At 35.9% G+C, this 23,789-nt stretch overlaps 1 protein-coding gene across 5 annotated transcripts in view; it reads right to left on the reverse strand.

Annotated features, from left to right (window-relative positions):
* PCNX1 (pecanex 1) overlaps positions 1-23,789 on the reverse strand; it is a 179,071-nt gene that overhangs the window by 141,585 nt on the left and 13,697 nt on the right. For all 5 annotated transcript variants that reach the window (XM_060095917.1, XM_060095919.1, XM_060095918.1 and 2 more), the window contains exon 2: positions 8,630-8,838. In XM_060095917.1, the coding sequence (XP_059951900.1) occupies positions 8,630-8,838 (209 nt within the window). The remainder of the gene's footprint in view (positions 1-8,629; positions 8,839-23,789) is intronic.

A 23,789-nucleotide genomic window follows, 5' to 3' on the forward strand; every position in this document is an offset into this window, starting at 1 on the left:
TATGAAACAATAAGGACTTTCACACACTAACGGTGAGAGTATAAATTGGTACAATCGTTTTGGCAAACAGCTTGTATTACCTAGTAAAACCGAACGTAAAAACACCTTGTGAACCAGCTTACATATACTAGATATACACGTGTGTATGAAGAGACATATATAATAATGTGTTATCTGAGCAAAAAAACTTGAAATAATCTGAATGACTATCAACAGAAGAATGGATACATTGTAGTCCATTCCTACAGTGGTTGACTATATCACAGCAAACATAAATGATAGCTAAAAGCATCAACATGGGTAAGTCTACAAAATATGATATTCTGCACAAAAAAAAGCCCTTCACACAGAAATACATACAGTATGATTCTCTTCAGGATATCCTAAGGTAGACAAAATTAATTAGGAATATCTACAAAGACTAAATAACAATAAAGCAAGGGAATTATTAACAAAAAATTCAAGACAAAGGTCACTCCTGAAGGGAAAAGGGTAGAATGATATAGGAAAGGAGTACATGAAGACTTGTATGGTAATTGTATAATGTCCTTATTACTTAAGCTGTGTGGTGGGTAAGTATTCACTTGATTATTATTCTCTAAATTATACATGTAATTGATATACCATTTGGAAATATATATATTTCACAATAAAATTTTTTGAAAACTAAAAGAAAATAGAAAAATTCAGTAACAGAAACAATTAAAAATATATACGGTTATACAGAACTAATAAGAGCTAGCAATTACTGAATTGTTCCATGTACCAGAAATGGTACTAAGTCCTTTACATATATGATCTCATTTCTTCTAATAATCCTATGAGACAGTACTACTATTTATCTCATCATCCAGATGAAGAAGCCAAGTAATAAAAAGCTTTAGTAACTCCCCCAAGGTTATACTATCAGGAAGTAATTCAAGCCCCTGGCAGATTAAGTGCAGAATCTACATTCTGTTTGCTTACCCACTAAATGAGGGTATGCATTTCCTAACAGAAAGAGAACAGACTTAAGAACTATGCAGGACCCACTAAAAAATGTACACACATATACCATGTCTCTGAGTGAGACTTTCTATTTTAAAGGCTGAGTTCTCTCCAAATTTAACACAATTATCATCAAAATTCTACTCAAACTTTCTGGAGGATGTGTTTACAAGGAAACATCTCATAAAAAACTAAGTAAGTATATGCATAAGGATAACTAAGATAATACTGAAAGAAAAGTACTGAAGAGGGATTCATACTGCTAAGTATTAAGCATACTAGAAGGCCATAAAAACAGTATATTATAAGCAAAAAGAGAGATCAATGGAGCAGAAAACAAAGCCCAGAAATGGACATAATACAAGTATGCTACATGAAAAAGCAAGCATTTAAAATTACTGGGGGGGAAAATGCATTATTCACTCAATTTTGTTGGTACAATACTAACAAACCTTAAAAAAAAGAAGTTAGAAATGTTTTCAGATTGACTACGATTTAAGAGTAAAAAATAAAATGATAAAAATACTAAAAGTAGTTACAGGTGAATATTTACGTAATTTGGGGAAAGAAAACTATCTCACAAAACTTGATATCAAAGACAGAACTAATAAAGTTTCGTAAAATAGAACAGATAACAGAAAAATTAATTGTGGCATATAAATATATAAATAAAATGCCATAAAGTGAGGAAAAGTATTTGACACAAAATGATATCCTTCATAAATATCTTCTTCAAATCAATAGTAAAAAACTAACCACCAACAGAAAAATATACAATTCACAAAATAACAAATATAAATGGACCAGCACAAGAAAAATAGCTCCATTTCACTAGCAATCCAAAAACTGAAAAAAGTAAACAATGAATTATTTACCAGTCTGTGAAAATACTAAATAGTGTAGTCAAAAGTACAAAATAAGAAGCCCTCAAACTGCTAATCACAGTAATTAAAAGGTAAAAATCTTCAGAATTTGGCAATATATATTGAGAAACTTTAAAATGGGTGTAGTTTTCCGGTAATTCTACTTCTGCTAAATCATGATAAAAAAACTTAGTCATTTAAACTTTGAACATCACAGTGATATAACACAAATTTAAATTAGAAAATAATTAAAATAATTAAAAACAAGATAGCTAAATTAAGATACTGTATTCCCACAAAATGGAATACAGTGTAGTCATTAAAATACTATCACAGAGTTAGATAGCCTCATCCACCAGAGGGCAGACAGCAGAAGCAATAAGAACTACAATCCTGCAGCCTGTGGAACAAAAACCACATTCACAGAGAGATAGACAAGATGAAAAGAGAGGGGGCTATGTACCAGATGAAGGAACAAGATAAAACCCCAGAAAAACAACTAAATGAAGTGGACATATGCAACCTTCCAGAAAAAGAATTCAGAATAATGATAGTGAAGATGATCCAGAACCTTGGAAAAAGAATGGAGGCAAAGACCGAGAAAATGCAAGAAATGTTTAACAAAGACCTAGAAGAATTAAAGAACAAACAGACAGAGATGAACAATACAATAACTGAAATGAAAACTACACTAGAAGGAATCAATAGCAGAATAACTGAGGCAGAAGAATGGATAAATGACCTGGAAAACAGAATGGTGGAATTCACTGCTGCGGAGCAGAATAAAGAAAAAAGAATGAAAAGAAATGAGGACAGCCCAAGAGACCTCTGGAACAACATTAAACACAACAACATTCACAATATAGGGGTTCAGGAAGGAGAAGAGAGAGAGAAAGGAACAGAGAAAATATTTGAAGAGATTATACTCAAAAACTTCCCTAACATGGGAAAGGAAATGGCCACCCAAGTCCAGGAAGCGCAGCAAGTCCCTGACAGGATAAACCCAAGGAGAAACACGCCCAGACACATAGTAATCAAATTGGCAAAAATTAAAGACAAAGAAAAATTATTAAAAGCAGCAAGGAAAAAATGACAAATAACATCCAAGGGAACTCCCATAAGGTTAACAGCTGTTTTCTCAGCAGAAACTCTACAAGCCAGAAGGGAGTGGCATGACATATTTAAAGTGATGAAAGGAAAGAACCTACAACCAAGATTACTCTACCCGACAAGGATCTCATTCAGATTTGATGGAGAAATCAAAAGCTTTACAGACAGGCAAAAGCTAAGAGAAATCAGCACCACCAAACCAGCTCTACAACAAATGCTAAAGGAACTTCTCTAAGTGGGAAACACAAGAGAAGAAAAGGACCTACAAAAACAAACCCAAAACAATTAAGAAAATGGTCATAGGAACATACATATCAAAAATTACCTTAAACATGAATGGATTAAATGCTCCAACCAAAAGACACAGGCTTGTTGAATGGATACAAAAACAAGACCCATATATATGCTGTAAACAAGAGACCCACATCAGACCTAGGGACACATACAGACTGAAAGTGAGGGGATGGAAAAAGATATTCCATGCAAATGGAAATCAAAAGAAAGCTGGAGCAGCAATTCCCATATCAGACAAAACAGACTTTAAAATAAGGACTATTACAAGAGACAAGAGGACACTACATAATGATCAAGGGATCAATCCAAGAAGAAGATATAACAATTATAAATATATATGCACCCAACATAGGAGCACCTCAATACATAAGGCAACTGCTAACAGCTATAAAAGAGGAAATCGACAGTAACACAGTAATAGTGGGGGAGGTTAACACATCCCTTACACCAATGGACAGACCATCCAAACAGAAAATTCATAAGGAAACACAAGCTTTAAATGACACAATAGACCAGATAGATTTAATATTAATATTTATAGGACATTCCATCCAAAAACAGCAGATTACACTTTCTTCTCAAGTGTGCACAGAACATTCTCCAGGATAGATCACATCTTGGGTCCCAAATCAAGCCTCAGTAAACATAGAAAAATTGAAATCATATCAAGAATCTTTTCTGACAACGCTATGAGATTAGAAATCAATTACAGGGAAAAAAACGTAAAAAACACAAATACATGGAGGCTAAACAATATGCTACTAAATAACAAAGAGATCACTGAAGGAATCAAAGAGGAAATCAAAAAATACCTAGAGACAAATGACAATGAAAACACGACAATCCAAAACCTATGGGATGCAGCAAAAGCAGTTCTAAGAGGGAAGTTTATAGCTATACAAGCCTACCTCAAGAAACAAGAAAAATCTCAAATAAACAACCTAACCTTACACCTAAAGGAAATACAGAAAGAAGGACAAACAAAACCCAAAGTTAGCAGAAGGAAAGAAATCATAAAGATCAGAGCAGAAATAAATGAAATAGAAACAAAGAAAACAATAGCAAAGATCAATAAAACTAAAAGCTGGTTCTTTGAGAAGAGAAACAAAACTGATAAACCATTAGGCAGACTCGTCAAGAAAAAGAGGGAGAGGACTCAAATCAATAAAATTAGAAATGAAAAAGGAGAAGTTAAAACAGACACCGCAGAAATACAAAGCATCCTAAGAGAATAGTACAAGCAACTCTATGCCAATAAATGGACAACCTGGAAGAAATGGACAAATCCTTAGAAAGGTGGAATCTTCCCAGACTGAACCAGGAAGAAATAGAAAATATGAACAGACCAATAACAAGTAATGAAATTGAAACTGTGATGAAAAATCTTCCAACAAACAAAAGTCCAGGACCAGATGGCTTCACAGGTGAATTCTATCAAACATTTAGAGAAGAGCTAACACCTATCCTTCTCAAACTCTTCCAAAAAATTGCAGAGGAAGGAACACTCCCAAACTCATTCTACAAAGCCACCATCACCCTGATACCAAAACCAGACAAAGATACTACAAAAAAAGAAAATTACAGACCAATATCACTGATGAATATAGGTGCAAAAATCCCCAACAAAATACTAGCAAACGGAATCCAACAACACATTAAAAGGATCATACACCATGATCAAGTGGGATTTATCCCAGGGATGCAAGGATTCTTCAATATATGCAAATCAATCAATGTGATACACCATATTAACAAATTGAAGAATAAAAACCATATGATCATCTCAACAGATGCAGAAAAAGCTTCTGACAAAATTCAACACCCATTTATGATAAAAACTCTCCAGAAAGTGGGCATAGAGGGAACCTACCTCAACATAATAAAGGCCATATACGACAAACCCACAGCAAACATCATTCTCAATGGTGAAAAAAATGAAAGCATTTCCTCTAAGATCAGGAACAAGACAAGGATGTCCACTCTCACCAGTATTATTCAACATAGTTTTGGAAGTCCTAGCCACGGCAATCAGAGAAGAAAAAGAAATAAAAGGAATACAAATTGGAAAAGGAGAAGTAAGACTGTCACTGCTTGCAGATGACATGATACTATACACAGAGAATTCTAAAAATGTCACCAGAAAACTACTAGAGCTAATCAATGAATTTGGTAAAGTTGCAGGATACAAAATTAATGCACAGAAATCTCTTGCATTCCTATACACTAAGGATGAAAAATCTGATAGAGAAATTAAGGAAACTCTCTCATTTACCATTGCAACAAAAAGAATAAAATACCTAGGACTTGTAGGTATTTTACCTACCTTTTGTTTCCCTAGGTAGGTGTTTTGTCTCCCTACTTAGGGAGACAAAAGACCTGTATGCAGAAAACTATAAGACACTGATGAAAGAAATTAAAGATGATACCAACAGATGGAGAGATATACCATGTTCTTGGATTGGAAGAACCAATACTGTGAAAATGACTATACTACCCAAAGCAATCTACAGATTCAATGGAATCACTATCGAATTACCAATGGCATTTTTTATGGAACTAGAACAAAGCATCTTAAAATTTGTATGGAGACACAAAAGACCCCGAATAGCCAAAGTAGTCTTGAGGGAAAAAAATGGAGCTGGAGGAATCAGACTCCCTGACTTCAGACTATACTACAAAGCTACAGTAATCAAGACAATAGGGTACTGGCACAAAAACAGAAACACAGATCAATGGAACAAGATAGAAAGCCCAGAGATAAACTCACGCACCTATGGTCAACTAATATGTGACAAAGGAGGCAAAGATATACAATGGAGAAAAGACAGCCTCTTCAGTAAGTGGTGCTGGGAAAACTGGACTGCTACATGTAGAAGAATGAAATTAGAACACTCCCTAACACCATACACAAAAATAAACTCAAAATGGATTAAAGACCTAAATGTAAGACCGGACACTATAAAACTCTTAGAGGAAAACATAGGAAGAACACTCTTTAACATAAATCACAGCAAGATCTTTTTTGATCCATCTCCTAGAGTAATGGAAATAAAAACAAAAATAAACAAATGGGACCTAATGAAACTTCAAAGCTTTTGCACAGCAAAGGAAACCATAAACAAGACAAAAAGACAACCCTCAGAATGGGAGAAAATATTTGCAAACGAATCAACAGACAAGGATTAATTTCCAAAATACATAAACAGCTCATGCAGCTCAATATTAAAGAAACAAACAATCCAATCCAAAAATGGGCAGAAGACCTAAATAGACACTTCTCCAAAGAAGACATACAGATGGCCAAGAAACACATGAAAAGCTGCTCAACATCACTAATTATTAGAGAAATGCAAATCAAAACTACAATGAGGTATCACCTCACACCGGTTAGAATGGGCATTATCAGAAAATCTACAAACAACAAATGCTGGAGAGGGTGTGGAGAAAAGGGAACCCTCTTACACTGTTGGTGAGAATGTAATCGATACAGCCACTATGGAGAACAGTATGGAGGTTTCTTAAAAAACTAAAAATAGAATTACCATGTGACCCAGCAATCCCACTACTGGGCATATATCCAGAGAAAACCATAATTCAAAAAGACACATGCACCCCAATGTTCACTGCAGCACTATTTACAATAGCCAGGTCATGGAAGCAAGCTAATAATAATATCCATTCAACAGACGAATGGATAAAGAAGTTGTGGTACATATATACAATGGAATATTACTCAGCCATAAAAAGAAATGAAATTGAGTCATTTGTTGACACATGGATGGATCTAGAGACTGTCATACAGAGTAAAGTAAGTCAAAAAGAGAAAAACAAATATCGTATATTAACGCATGTATGTGGAACCTAGAAAAATGGTACAGCTGAGCCGGTTTGCAGGGCAGAAGTTGAGACGCAGTTGTAGAGAACAAACGTATGGACACCAAGGGGGGAAAACCACAGGGGGGGTGGGGATGGTGGTGTGCTGAATTGGGTGATTGGAATTGACATGTATACACTGATGTGTATAAAACTGATGACTAATAAGAACCTGCTGTATAAAAAAACAAAGGAACAAACAAAAAACTACTATCACAGAAAAAAGTATTTTCAGTAGTTCAAAGTATTTCCTGAGCACCTATCAGGGCAAGACACTGTTCTAGAACCTGGGAATATAATAGTTTGTAAGAAAAACAAGGCCCTGCCTTCAAAAAGCTTATAAATGCAAACAAATGATTAAGTAAGATAATTTCAGATAGTGATTTATGATATTAACAAAATTATTATAAGGTAAAATATCTGTTCAATGAACAAACAGGGTAATCATGTTAGGGATGGAGGAAAATGTAACTGAAAAAGGATAAAGGCTTTCAGTGCACTGGAGAATATACAGAAACATTACCTGTCTTAACAGATATTGAGTACCCACTTTTAGTGATATTATTTATATCCTGAACCTGAAATATTTGATATTATACTGACTGGAAACATGGCATAGTGGTTAAAAGCATGGCCTCGCCTCCAGAGCTTGACAGCCTAGATTATTTGATCTTTCTCACCTCACTTTCCACATCTGCAAACCAGGGATAATAACAGCAACCATCTCATAGAATTGTTTTTGAGGACTGTATGAGCTTAAAAATGTCAAGTGCTCATATAGCAACTGTTTAAAAGTTATATTAGGGACACCTATTATTTCTATAAAGTCACTATAACCTTTTGACTATGATAACTAAATCCCTCTGTCAGAAAGAGAAAGTGGGTGAGGCCAAGGTAATGGGATAGAATGTGACTGAGAGCAGTAGGGGACTATTTTAGCTGAGACAGGCTCCAGGAAAGCCTCCAGGAGGGGGTGACAGCTACAAAGAGTTGAACCCTAGGAAGTCAGTCATGCTAAGATCTAGGGAAGGAACAGCTAAGTTTCTAAGGTGAGAATATAAAATTGAAAAAATTTACAATGGATAAAATGAAAACTGTAGCTTATAAATGTCAAGTAAAATATTATCACAGTTTGCTTAAGATATATATACACATTTTATTTATATGTATAAAAATAAATGCTTAGATTTATAAAGCCATGTTTTATTATTTCTTTAACCTGTTTTCCATTGGTTTTGGTCTTTGGTATGAATAACTATTACACTATTATGACTATTATAGTTCTAAAATGTTATTTATTAACAAGGCCAAGGATACTGATTTATCCCCAGATAGCCAGTCAGCTTTGCTGTGGTCTAATGTGACAATCACACTTGTCACTGTATCAATAGTGGTAAGATCTACCACTGCCTTAAAACCAGGTGAACAGAACAAATAATCACATCATTGTACACATGCATCACTGTACATCATTACAAACTGAGTGGCATGGGTTTCCTTACCTTGGGCCATTGCTGTCTTTTCTCCTTGTTGAACAGTTGCCTTGCTCAGCTCTGGCTCGCTGATCTGTGAAATCATTTGTGTTCCTATCTACAATCTCTCCAGCATCAAGTGCTCTGTGGAGTCGATAGTTGACCATCTTCAGAACAATGAAAACAGCAGCTATCACAGGACAATAGACTGCTACTATAATCATGGAAGAAGGAAGGGCCTTAAAGAGAAAGAAAACAAAGATAGGAATTTTAAAATATTTTATACTTTATTCAATTAGAGAAATCTGTAACTAAAATAATAAACACACACATTCTCACACAAAGCAACAATTGTGTTCCTAGCACTAAGTTGTAAAAGTATAAGACAGCACCACCCAATATAGCCACTTGCTACATGTGGCTACTGAGTGCTTGAAATGTGGTTAGCCTGAATTGAGGTGTGCACTAAGAATAAAATAACACTGGATTTTGAAAAGTCAGTATGAATAAAAGAATGCGAAATATCTCAATTTTTATACTGATTACACGTTGAAATATATTTAGATTATACTGGGTTAAATAAAATATATTATTAAAGTTAATGTCATGTTAATTTTATTTTTAATGTAGCTACTAGAAAAATTTTAAATTACATATGTGGCTTACAATATATGTCCACTGGACAGTCCATTTGTAACAGTCCATGGACTGTTACAAAGTCCATGCCAAAAAGCTTATAATACAAGTAGAGAGTTAAGGTATCACATTATATAATATGTGAATAAGACAGGGTTGTGATCCAAATACATATAATCCCTGTTTATGTGCTCCCTGTAACTTTTTTTTAGGATATAAACTTCCTTTGTGTTCTAGAAAATCCTAAGTTAAAACTGTTATGAGAATAACCTTAGAACTATGACTATAAAACCAGATAAGACATGGGGGACATTCAAAATCCAAATGTTTTATTTTAAAATACTTAAATGCTTAAAATACTGAAAATGTGTAACCTGCCAAATAAAACGAATAAAAGAATACAGAATAGAATCAAGCAATAAATAGATGTATTGAAATAAGTCAGAAGCATCCTGGGCGTGGGGACTGCACACCCATCATACCTGAGAATTCAGTGATGTGGACATGAGTCCGGGGCTGGCAGGCTGGAGAACACCCCACTTGGAAGGCATGACTCAGAGTCACTATTAGCAGAGCCTATAAAACTAGGCTCAAGTTATGCCCCTTTTCATGAGAAAAAAATCATCCCAGGTGTTTACAGCTCTAGATTTCACATGTTTTCATAAGGTTCCACCTCAGTAATCTGAGAACATGGCTCTAAATTTACTTGGAAAGATATCCTCAAATCGCTTGAGAAGGTGAAATTGAAAAGGTTCTAATGAACCAGGGATGTTTCAAAGACAGATATGATAAAAGTTTAAAAAATAAGACAGTTATTTGGGAGGTAGAGAGACGGAAACAGTGTGGGTTGGAACTGGGAGGCGGGATAAGAAAGTAAATCAAGCCTCAAGTTTAATACTTTTGGGTTGAGTGCAGGCATAATAGGTAAATATTTGGTATTTTTATTTTTTAATTTTATTTATTTTTGGCTGTGTTGGGTCTTCATTGCTGCGCATGGGCTTTCTCTAGTTGCGGCGAGCGGGGGCTACTCTTCGTTGCGGTGCACGGGCTTCTCATTGTGGTGGCTTCTCTTGTTACAGAGCACAGGCTCTAGGCGCACAGACTTCAGTAGTTGTGGTTCGCGGGCTCTAGAGCACAAGCTCAGTAGTTGCGGCACACGGGCCTAGCTGCTCCGCGGCATGTGGGATCTTTCCAGACCAGGGATCAAACCTGTGCCTCCTGAATTGGCAGGTGGATGCTTAACCACTGCACCACCAGGGAAGTCCTATTTGGTATTTTTAAGTGCTTAGACTAAGAAGCCCTTCATATCAGCGTATCTAAAAAATTACACTGGTGATTTCAATTTAAAATGTCACTGAATAACAGACCTAGGCTTATAAAATGTATTTAAAATCTTACAAAATCCATAAATATCAGGTTTAGAGGAGTTAAGAACTCCAAAAGATTTGTTAGATAATTTACATAATTTACTTAAAATAAATACTAAATTTATAAATGCAATTTAAATTCAAGGGATCTTAAGCTACATGAAAAAACCAAATCTCTTAAAAATGATTGTTAAAATGTGTTCAATTTGTAAAGAGTTGAGTTTAAAATTCTAAGTTAATTTACAGCTTTAATAAATCTAACATTCATTGCAAAAAAAAAAAAAAAAGTTCCCTGAAAAACTTTTTCCAAACAGAGACACACACACACAAATTGACAAAAATTTCAAAGTAAACACGCACATAAATACATACAAACACATACACTGCTTAGAATATTGATAGAAGTTCTGCATGATGCTGATTTCCATATGATATGTTCACTTAAGAACTGGAATTCTTGGAGATCATTTAGTTCAACACCCTCATTTCCGGACTAAAAACAGAGCTACTGTATGATCCAGCAATCCCACTCCTTAGCATATATCTGGAGAAAACCATAGTTCGGAAAAATACATGCACCTCAATGTTCACTGCAGCACTGTTTACAACAGCCAAGACATGGAAGCAACCTAAATGTCCATCGACAGATGAATGGATAAAGATGTGGTACATATATACAAGTAATATTGTACATATATACAGTTACTCAGCCGTTAAAAAGAATGAAATAATACCGTTTGCAACAACATGGGTGGATCTGGAGATTATCATACTAAGTGGAGCCAGACAAAGACAAATATCATATGATATCACTTATATGCTGAATCTAAAAAAAAAATGATACAAATGAACTTACTTACAAAACAGAAACAAACTCACAGACTTAGAAAACGAATTTATGGTTACCAGGGGGGAAGAGTGGGGTGGAGGGATAGACTGGGAGTTTGGGATTGACATGTACACACTGCTGTATTTAAAATAAAATGACTTTCCATGAAATTAATTAACTAATTTAAAAACATGTATCACTGTATATAGGAATATGTAGATATTTCTATATGTATGTGTATATATATAATATGTAAATTATATAAAGAATAAATGTAAAGAATTCCTTCAAAATCAATAGCAAAGAGGCAGACCAATGAAAATAAAGGACAACAGACAGAACTTACACAGAAAAATATAAATAGCCAATAAAAACAACATGAAAACATGTTCAACTTCATCAGTAATGAGCAAAATACAATGTAAAACCTCAACAATATATCATTAACACCCATCTTAACGAACAAAAATTAAGAAATCAGACAAAATTAAGTATGGACAACCAGACCTCTTATAAACTGCTAGTAGAAATATAAATTGATAGATACATCACCCAAGATCCAGCAATTTCTCTCATAAGCATAAAAATGAAAGAAACTCTTACACTCGCAGCATAAGACTTTTACCAAAAACTGGGGGTGGGGTGGGGCAACCTCAACTGAAAATCAACAGGAAAATGGAAAACGGCAGACTAGTTACCAATGGAATATAACAGTAAAAACTACAGCTACACGCAGCAACATTAACTGTACATATACAATATGTGTTGTATTCCAAACGTAAACTTACGTTTTACTGTATTTTCTTGATTTTTTGGTAATAAGCATGTATTTCTTGTATAGTTAGAAAAAAGAGCTAAAATTTTAATAGTGATAAAAAGGTTTTCATATTAGAAAAAGAGTATATTAGCTTTCACCTTTTACAAAGACATGATCTACATTCTTCTCATTAATGAATGCCTTATCAATAGGTCAAGTTCCACATCAAGGCCGTTTGTCACCTTACTCCTTATTTGCAAGAAGTTAAAAAAAAATCTTAACTCTCAATTATACATCCCTGAATGGCAGGAAGTGTTAACAGCTGTCAGAGAGCTCTAGATATTCAGATCAAACATAGCCCCCAAAATTGTAGTAAGCCTCCTTACTAAGAGCTATGTTAGATACTTTACATAAGATCATCCCTCTTAGAAGTTGGATGAATAGAAATGTAAATGAAAACTACAATTAAATATTACCACATACCCATTAGGATGGCTACTATCAATTAACCAGAAAAAAAAAAAAAAAAGGACAGAAAATAACAAGTGTTGGCATGGGTGTGGAGAAATTGGAACCTCTGTACGCCGTTGGTGGGAAAGTAAAATGATGCAGCCTCTATGAAAACAGTATGGTGGTTCCTCAAAAATATTAAAAATAGAATTACCATATGATCTAGCAATTCCACTTCTGGGTATTTATTCAAAAGAATAAATCGAATCTTGAATAAACTGCAGGATCTCGAAAGGATATCTGGACACTCATGTACACAGCGGCATTATGCACAATAGTCAAGAGACGGAAGCAATGCAGTGTCTATGAATGGATGAACAGATAAACAAAATGTGGTCTATATGTATGATGCATTATTCAGCATTAAAAGGAATGAACTCTTGTCGCATGCTGCTGCACGGATGAACCTTGAGAACAGTATGCTAAGTGAAATACGCCAGTAACAAAAAGGCAAAATACTGGATGATTCCACTTATATGAGGTATCTAAAGTAGTCAAATTCATAGAAATAGAAAGCAGAATGATGGTTGTCATGGGCTGGTGGGGGAGAGAGTGAAGAGTTGTTGTTTAATGGGTGTAGAGTTTCAGTTTTGCAGAATGAAAAGGTCCTGGAAATCCATTCCACAACAATGTAAATATACTTAACACTACTGAACAGAACAATTAAAAATGTGTTAAAATGGTAAATTTTATGTTACGTGTTTTTTACTACAATTTAAAAAGTTAGATGGACAAATGTTTCACTCTTTTCTCTCTGGTGAGGAAAGTCAAATGTTGAGAAACAAGCTAGGAGACTGAGCCATTTACACCACTTCTTAAATTCTGACAGTTTATCCTGAACGTTAAAAAGTTGTGTTATTTCAGCCAGGCGTGATAGGTTCAAGCTATTCAAGACGCCAAATATATTTCTGATAGGACTCTTGAGAAAGGCACTTGGAATCACAGAAATGGTCATACCAGAATTAACAGTGCCATGAAGTAAATTTATCTTACATTTCATTTCAAAACTCAAGTGAATAATTCTCCCCTATGGCAGGCACAGTGCATGGCAGAAAAGCTATCTTTTATACAATGTAAAGACATTATGTTCACTGTCTGTGCTTTGTGGTGGAATCTTAATTTTCTCTATTTTCTACACCACTGAGTCGAGATTTGAAGCATGCTGTTAACAAATGCATATCCTTCCTTAATATATTTGTAGCTGTTCTCAATTAGAACTGATTTCACTGCATCTTTTCCAGTTCATGTTACAATACTTAGTGCCAACTAACATACTTAGATATCAACTAACACTTAGTGAACACCACGTGCTAGGCACGTTTCTAAGTGCTTTATGTATATTAACTCATTTAACCCTCACGATCACCTCATGAAGTCAGCACTATCATTCTTCTCATTTTACAAATTTAGAAACTGAGGCACAAAGAGATAAGTAACTTGCTCAAGGTCTTAGAATGAGACGTTAAGGAGCAGTTTGGCTCCAGAGTCCTTGCTCTTCATCATGATACCTAATTGTCTCTAAATCAGGGGCTGGCAGACTTTTTCTGTTTGAAACAAAAAATATTTCACAGTTTGCAGGTCATATGATCTGTCATAACCACTCAACTCTGCTGTTGTAGTCTGAAAGCAGCTATAGGCAGCATACATGAACGTGAACATGATGTTTTCCAATAAAACTCTATGGACACTTTGTAGACACTGAAATTTGAAATTCATTTAATTTTTACATAGCATGAAGTATTACTCTTCTTCTGATTTTTTTCCAACCATTAAAAACTGTAAAAAACATCCTTACTTAGCTCATGGGCCATACAAAAACTACATGGGCCGTAGTTTATTGATACCTGCTCTAAATCAAAGTCTATTTTCTTCTCTCACCAGTAAGATATCATCACCAAACAAAAGATCATCAAGCACTTCCCCCTCATACATGCCAAGTACAAATCTATAATCTCCAACATCCCCAGTTTCATCCAACTATGAAGCAAAGTAACTGCTAGCAAACATAGGCCAGTAATTGCTCTTCCCTTTCAGTGAGAAAGTCTTAACAATTTACACAGAAAGCATTGGTTTGGGATTATCATGGAAAATTCCACTGATTCCACAGAAATCACTGGAAAAATGAGAAAAACAATGGCTTTCAGAAACTATTTGACAAAGTTTCATGAAAAGAAACTAACTAGGGACGAGGGGCAGAGGGTCTCTCTGTACTATGAGGGAAAACCTCCGACGCAAACACGAAGACTGAACCTCACTGTCTCTAAAATAGTAGATTAACTGTTAAGAGAATCGTAGAAGGGACTTCCCTGGTTAGGACTCTGTGCTCTCACTGTTGAGGGCCTGCGTTCAATGCCTGGTTGGGGAGCTAAGATCCCACAAGCCGTGTGGCACAGCCAAAAGAAAAGAAAAACAAAACAGAATCGTAGAAGTGAAAAAACAAATTTAGGTCAGCCTTTCAAAACAAATAGATAGCAAGAAGGTCACGTTTCTACACATCTCCTTTAATTAGATATTTTTCCTCAAAATGTTTAGCCATAAATTTGTAATTAATAAATACAACTGTCATTCCCCTGAGGCCTTTCTTTGCTGCCTTATGATAAACCATAGTTCGATATCCAGCTATAAGAAAAAACTGAGTAACGGTTTTGCTTCCAAGTTCAAAACACTAAATTCATTCAGATTATTCAAGTCCAAGCTTCTCTCCTTGTGTGGTTTGGGATCACTGAATGCTGCCAACTACCAAGGTAGTTGGTGCTTTTACCAAGCTACAACATAAACAATCACTGAGATATTTAGACAGAAAAACTGAACTTAAATTTTTCTTAGCTTTAAAGTCCTGTCTGCTCTGTCAACATGTAATAGAATAGGAAGTAAAAATAAAATGATAGCCGAAAAAATCTGGTAAATGAAAACAAAAATTAGCAGAATTTGAAAGCAGTATGCCTTATGCCCTGGGGATGGGACAGGGAACCACAGATACTAATCCTGTCCTAAATTATAAATTCCATCCATCAATAATATCTGGACTAACTTTTCTTAAAACTTTTTCAGAAGAAAAACTAGACAGCGATAACAAGGGTACTGCCTTCCTTCCACAGTCTACCCCCAAATGCATCAGGCCTATGGCTATTCTGCTGGGCACAAATGGCCAACCGTGCAAAGAATTAAGAACCAGTCTTCATAAAGCTATACCAAGATAGCCAATTGGACCCGGGTTCTAGCTTTTCTACTGGTATACCTGAAGCTGTGGGAATACCTGTACTTCCTCATCGTGATGGAAAATCCCTTCTGGCTTATTCACAAAGAAGATAAATGCATAAGCTAATTCCTGCAAAGTGCAGAATTCAGTTCCACATCTGTACCCCCTTTTATTTCTGGCCAACAGAGAGAATGTTGGGGGAAAAGGGAGGGAGAAGGTCTTAGTAACCAAATATTGCCCATAAATTGTAGACAATGACTATTAATTAGGGGTAAAGAAAGAGGTTGGATGAGAAAAAAAAAGGACTGTTTTTAAACCTTAGGGTTTTCATATGTAGGCTGCCCCCAAAGGACTTAGGAAAGCCCTTGTGTCACAACCCTAACTCTAGGGATTCGGCCCTTGTCACAGCCCCCTTCGGGGGTTGACGATTAAGCACTGCAGGTAAATACCTCCTTTCAGAGGACGGGCTGCAGAAGAAAAAGAAACTACTCCCAATGTCAGGATTCAGGCATACTTGCCCACAGGAAAAAAACCCAAAATATAACTTCCTAGAATTCCAACTACATAGGGAGTCAAATTGATTTCAGCAGGCCAGCTGAGAACCTCGAACAAACTCAGAATACATTTTTCCCAGAGGCACTGGTTTACAAGTGACTACTGGAACGTGAGCCTATCCATATTTCTGCAGAAGTCTGAATTTTATCTACATACTATTTTAATACAAATACAATCATTAAAAATACTAGATATTTTTGTTTATATTTGCATTTTATATTTATGTCACTCTAAAACATATATGTGTATTTACATTTTTATCTACAGTAGAATGTTCTTTGTAGGAAAGCAACATTCAAAAATACATATTAACAAGCTGCAAAGAGACCACAGTAATATAGTACATACAACTCATCGCCAATAATATGTTAGGAGCTAAAGATAGGCAGGATAGGCATATATAAAACATAAAGGAGAAGTCAGGGCACAAATGTGAAAAATAAGGGAGGGAATAAGAGCCCTAAGAAATAAAAGCAAGGATGGATACTGATGGACTAAAGTTATCTCCTATACTTTATAGGAATTTTCCTATACTTTTAATTTTCCCAACAAGGAAAGAAAAGGCTTTTAGACAATCTGAATCTGTAAATTTTGGTGAAAGTCAATGTCTTTACAGTTAAAATGTTCTATAAAATATATTTAGATATACTATGTTTCTACCCTATTTCATAAAACAATTTTGTTCAATTCATTTACATATACCTTTAGCAACAGAGCTTTCTTTGTCACAAAAGCCATCATGAGTTATTTAACATAGGCTTACATAGCACATCATCATCATTTTGGTATATGTCATTTAAGTTACCAGACTTTTTAAAAGTACATGATGCTGTTACTGGAAATTCTGTTTATAACAAATATCCATTTGCATTTCATTAGGACAACTGTTCTTTTTCCATTCACATCATAAATGCATATTCCTATCTCCATAACTGAGTAACATATTATTTTATCTTTAATAATTTATTATGACATTCAATACTTGCAAATTATTAAGTTATAACCCTAGTAATAGTTACTATACCTATTGATATGTTAAGTTTTTTAGGACTTTAACAAAAAAAAACATGTTGAAAACACAAAAAAGCAACTGGGTAAAAAAAGTAACTGAGCAAGCAGCAGGTAATATAAAAGACTTTGTAACGACTCAGATAATATGGTAATTCTTTCTTTGCTGAGGGATAATTGTTGGGGAGTCAGGGGGAATCTAGCCTTATGCAGGCATACCTCTGAGATATCGTGGGTGTGGATCCAGACCACCACAATAGAGCGAGTCACGTGAATTTTTTGGTTTCCAAGTGCATATAAAAGTTATATTTACACTATACTGTGGTCTATTAAATGTGCAAGCATTATGTCTAAAAAAAGGAACATATCTTAATTAAAAGATACTTTGCTAAAAAATGCTACGTCATCTGAGCCTTCAGTGAATCATACTCTTTTTGCTGGTAGAGGGTTTTGCCTTCATGCTGATGGCTGCTGACTGATCAGGGTCGTGGATGCTGAAGGCTGGGGTGGGCGTGGCCATTTCTTAAAATAAGACAGCAATGAAGGTTGCCACATCGACTGAATCTTCCTTTCATGAATGATTTCTCTGTAGCATGCAACACTGTTTGATAGCATTTTACCCACACTCGAACATCTTTCAAAATTAAAGTCATTCCTCTCAAACCCTACTACTGCTTTATCAACTAAGTTTTTGTAATATTCTAAATCCTTTGTCATTTCAACAATGTTCACAGCATCTTTACCAGGAGTAGTTTCCATCTCAACAAACCACTTTCTTTCCTCGTCCATTAAGAAGCAACTCCTCATCTGTTAAAATTTTATCATGAGGGACTTCCCTGGCAGTCCAGTGGTTAAGACTCCATGCTTCCACTGCAGGGGGCATGGGTTCGATCCCTGGTCGGGGAACTAAGATCCCACATGCTGCGTGGTGTGGCCAAAAAACAAACAAAAAAATTTTTTTATCATGAGATGGCATCAATTCAGTCACATCTTCAGGTTCTACTTCTAATCCTAGTTCTCTGGTATTTCCACAACAACTGCAGTTACTTCCGCCACTGAAGTCCAGAACCCCTCAAAGTCATCCATGAGGGTTGGAATCAACTTCTTCCAAATTCCTGCTAATGTTCAATATTTTGACCCCCTCCCATGAATCACAAATGTTCTTAATGGCATCAAGAATGGTGAATACTTTCCAGAAGGTTTTCGATTTACTTTGCCCAGATCCAGAGAAATCACTATGGCAACTACGGCCTTAAGAAATGTATTTCTTGGGCTTCCCTGGTGGCGCAGTGGTTGAGAATCTACCTGCCAATGCAGGGGACACGGGTTCGAGCCCTGGTCTGTGAGGATCCCACATGCCGCGGAGCAACTAGGCCCGTGAGCCACAACTACTGAGCCTGCGCGTCTGGAGCCTGTGCTCCACAACAAGAGAGGCCCGCGCATCACGATGAAGAGCGGCCCCTGCTTGCCACAACTAGAGATAGCCCTCGCACAGAAACGAAGGCCCAACACAGCAAAAATAAATAAATTAATTAATAAACTCCTACCCCCAACATCTTCTTAAAAAAAAATGTATTTCTTAAATAATGAGACTTGAAAGTCGAAATTACTCCTTTTTTAAAAAAAATATTTATTTACTTATTTATTTATTTGGCTGTGCCAGGTCTTAGTTGGGGCACATGGGATCTTCACTGCAGCGTGGGGGATCTTTAGTTGTGGCATGCGGGATCTTTAGTTGCAGCATGCAGGATCTTTAGTTGCAACATGTGAACCCTTAATTGCAACATGTGGGATCTAGTTCCATGACCAGGGATTGAACCCGGGCCCCCTGCATTGGGAGCGCAGAGTCTTAGCCACTGGGTCACCAAGGAAGTGCCCCAAATTACTTCTTGATCCACGGGCTGCAGAATGGATAGTGTTAGCAAACATGAAAAAAAAAAAGAATCTCATTGTACATCTCCATCCGAGCTCTTGAGGGGCCAGGTGCATTGTCAATAAGCAGTAATATTTTGAAAGGAATCTTTTTTTCTCAGCAGTAGGTCTCAAGAGTGAGATCTACTGTTGAGACATAAAATATACAGTAAACCATGTTGTAAATGGATGAGCTGTCACCCAGGCTTTGCTTTTCCAATAGAGCACAGGCAGAATAGATTTAGCATAATTCTTAAGGGCCCTAGAATTTTTGGAATGGTAAATGAGCACTGGCTTCAACTTAAAAAGTCACCAGGGGCTTCCCTGGTGGCACAGTGGTTGAGAGTCTGCCTGCCGATGCAGGGGACATGGGTTCGTACCCCGGTCCGGGAAGATCCCACATGCCGCAGAGTGGCTGGGCCCGTGAGCCATGGCGGCTGAGCCTGCGCGTCCAGAGCCTGTGCTCCACAAAGGGAGAGGCCACAACAGTGAGGGGCCCGCGTACCGCAAAAAAAAAAAAAAAAAAAAAAGTCACCAGCTGCACCAGCCCCTAATGAGAGAATCAGCCTGTGCTTTGAAGCTCTGAAGCCAGGCACTGACTTCTCTCTAGCTATGAAAGTCCTAGGAGGCATCTTCTTCGAATAGAATGCTGTCTCATCTACACTGAAAATCTGTTGTTTAGTGTATCCACCTTAATTAATGATCTTAGCTGGATCTTCTGAATAACTTGCAGCTTCCACATTAGCACCTGTTGCTTTACCTTGCACTCTGATGTTACGGAGATGGCTTCTTTCATCAAGCTTCATGAACCAACCTCTGCCAGCTCCAAACTTTTCTTCTGCAGCTTTCTCACCGCTCTCAGCCTTCACAGAATTGGAGAGTCAGGACCTTGCTCTGGATGAGGCTTTGGCTAAAGGGACTGTTGTGGGTGATTTGATCATCAGGCCACTCGAACTTTCTCCATATCAGCGATAAGGCTATTTCACTTTCTTGTCATCCGTGTGTTCACTGGAATAGCACTTTTAATTTCCTGCAAGAACTTTTCCTTTGCATTCACAACTTGGCTGGTTCGTGCAAGAGACCTAGCCTTCAGCCTGTCTCAGCTTTTGACCCACCTTCCTCACTAAGCTTAATCATTTATAGCTTTTTATTTAAAATGAAAAATTTTAAGTGAGAGAGTCTCAGTTGAACACTTAAAGGCCACTGAAGGGTTATTAATTGGCCTAATTTCAATACTGCTGTGTCTCAGAGAATAAGGAAGTCTGAGGAAACCGAGAGAAGTGGAGAACAGCTGGAGCAGTCAGAAGACACGTTTACCAATTGTTTGCTGGCTTATGTGGACACGGTTTGTGGTGCCCCCGAACAATTACAACAGTAACATCGAGGATCACTGATCATCACAACAAATAATGAAAAAATCTGAAATACTGCAAGAATCACCAAAATGGGACACAGAGACACAAAGTGAGCTAATGCTGTTGGAAAGATGGTGCCATTAGACTTGCTTGATACAGAGCTGCCAAAACCTTCAATTTGTAAAAAAAAAAAAAACAAAAAAAACAAAAAAAACCCCACAGTATCTGTGAAGCACAATAAAGCAAAGTTCAATAAAATGAGGTTTGCTTGTATTAAAATATGTATAGTAATGTGGCAGACTAGAGACAGAATGCTACAAAACAAAAGATGGTGAGAAGGAAAAAAACTGGAATGTACATTAACAGCAGAGCTTTCCCTCAGTTTCCATAATCATCTTTAGATTACTATTCAGAACAAAAGGAGGATAAAAAACAATCATCACATAATTCCAAAAGATTCTTCAAACAATTCCTGTCTATAATTTCTCAAAGATAGCACACTGAAATTCTAGAAATTTTTCAAAAATGAAGGTAACAAAGAGGTATAGGCCCTCAAATAGAATATCCAACAATCCAAACTCTATAGATGGAATTAATGACACAAAAATCCTTTCTAAAACAAATTCATGCTTTCCTCTATGTTGGAATGGTTTTCTGATGAGATTAAATTCCCAAGCCATCAAGCAACAGCCAACCTGAAGTATCATAAAAAAATAATATCTGGAATATACATCTGGAAATTATAATTGGTTATTAAAATATGTCAGAACAGCAAATAAAAACTGGAAGATAGAGATATTCATGCATCTAAAATAAAGAGACCAGTACAGATTTATCTTTCAAAATTACCCAGATGGTATTATCTAGAGACTGATTCTGTTCTTTACCAAAAAAAAAAAAACCCCAAATGAAAGTATAAGAACATTGAGAGGTGCCAATGTTTTGTTTTTAATTTTAAAAAATTTTTTACAATTTTTAAAGGTTACTTTCCATTTACAGTTATTACAAAATATTGGCTATATTCTCCATGTTGTAGAAATACATCCTTGAGCCGATCTTACACTAAGAGTTTGTACCTCCCACTCCCCTGCCCTTATATTGCCCCCCCCCCGCCCCACTGGTAACCACTGTATCTGTGAGTCTCCTTCTTTGTTATATTCACTAGTCTGTTGTATTTTTTAGATTCTACATATAAGTGATATCATACAGTGCTTGTCTCTGTCTAGCTTATTTCACTTAGCATAATGCCCTCTAAGTCCATCCATGTTGCTGCAAATGGCAAAATGTCATCCTTTTATATGGCTAGGTAGTATTCAATTATATATATATATATATATATATATATATATATATATATACACACCACGGCTGCTTTATCCATTCATCTGTTGGACACTTAGGTTGCTTCCATATCTTGGTAATTGTAAATAATGCTGCTATGAACATTGGAGTGCCTATATCTTTTCCAATTAATGTTTTTGTTTTTTTCAGATATATACCCAGGAGAGGAATTGCTTAGTCACACGGTAGTTCTATTTTTAGTTTTCTGAGAAGCCTCAAACTGTGGAAAACATTGTTTTCCACAGTGGTTGCACCAATTTACATTCCCACCAACAGTGCAGGAGGGTTCCCTTTTCTCCACACCGTCTCCAGCACTTTTTATTTGTGTTCTTTTTCATGATAGCCATCCCGACAGGTATGAGGTGCTATCTCATTGTGGTTTTGATATATAGTTCCCTATGATTAGCAATGTTGAGCATCTTTTCATGTGCCTGTTGGCCAACTGCATTTCCTCTTTGGAAAAACGTCTACTCAGCTCTTCTGCCCATTTTTTAATTAGCTTGTTTGTTTTTTTGACGTTGAGTTGTATAAGCTGATTATACATGTTGGATATTAATCCCTTACCAGTCATATCATTTACAAATATTTTCTCCCATTCAGAAGGTTGTCTTTTTGTTTTGTCGGTGGTTTCCTTTGCTGTGCAAAAGCTATTACATTTAATTAGGTCCCATTCGTTTATTTTTTATTTTATTTCCTTTACTTTAGGAGACAGATCCAAAAAAATATTGCGGCGATTTATGTCAAAGAGTATTCTGCCAATGTTTTCCTCTAGGAGTTTTATAGTATCCAGTCTTACATTTAGGTCTTTAATCCATTTTGAGCTTATTTCTGTATATGGTGCTAGAGAATGTTCTAATTTCATTCTTTTACATGTAGCTGTCCAGTTTTCCCAGCACCACTTGGAAGAGACTGTCTTTTCTCCCTAGTATACTGTTGCCCCCTTTGTCGTAGATTAATTGACCATAAGTGCATGGACTTACTTCTGGGCTCTCTATCCTGTTCCATTGATCTGTGTGTCTGTTTCTGGAGAGGCACCAATGTTTTGATTTATGTGTTTTTCTGAGTAAACCTAACCATCCTGGAAAGAGAATGGGATATCCTATACTAAGAACTATCTTGATTCATATCATAAGTTAGTAACCTGACATTTTGCTGTATGAATCACTCCTTAATGGTTTAATCAGTCTAAATAAATCCCTGAGTAAACTGATAAAAACAATTCATCTAAACAGTAAATGAGGACCAGAAGCTATCTCATAAAGTCCAACTTAAATTGCTTGACCTATTTCTTTCTCTTTTTTTTTTGACCTATTTCTTTATTCTATTTGTTTCTGATATATTCTATTGAAACAATTTTTCAGGATTTATAGTAAGTGAAAATAAGAAATCTGTCAACATGACTTTGCAATTCTAAAGAATAGAAGCTAGGTTACCTTTTTACTATACCTCACAAAACAAAAGTTCAAGATATATTCCGTGAGATTATTTTATAGGCAAACATATGTAAAATAATGGGACTCTTCTTGCACTTATTAGCTATACTCCTATAAAAGCAGTGTACTATACAAGCACAAAATAAGTAACAACAGTTCAAAATTTAAGGCTTAAAACTCAAAAGAATTTAATTCAATAACAAAAGCATTAAGCCAAAGTAAAACTACACGGATCAAGTAAAAATAAATATTTTAAAATAAAATATGAATATACACAAAAAACTAGGTT

The sequence above is a fragment of the Mesoplodon densirostris genome, chromosome 4 (assembly GCF_025265405.1).
Source record: "Mesoplodon densirostris isolate mMesDen1 chromosome 4, mMesDen1 primary haplotype, whole genome shotgun sequence".
In the NCBI taxonomy this organism is placed as follows: Eukaryota; Metazoa; Chordata; class Mammalia; order Artiodactyla; family Ziphiidae; genus Mesoplodon; species Mesoplodon densirostris.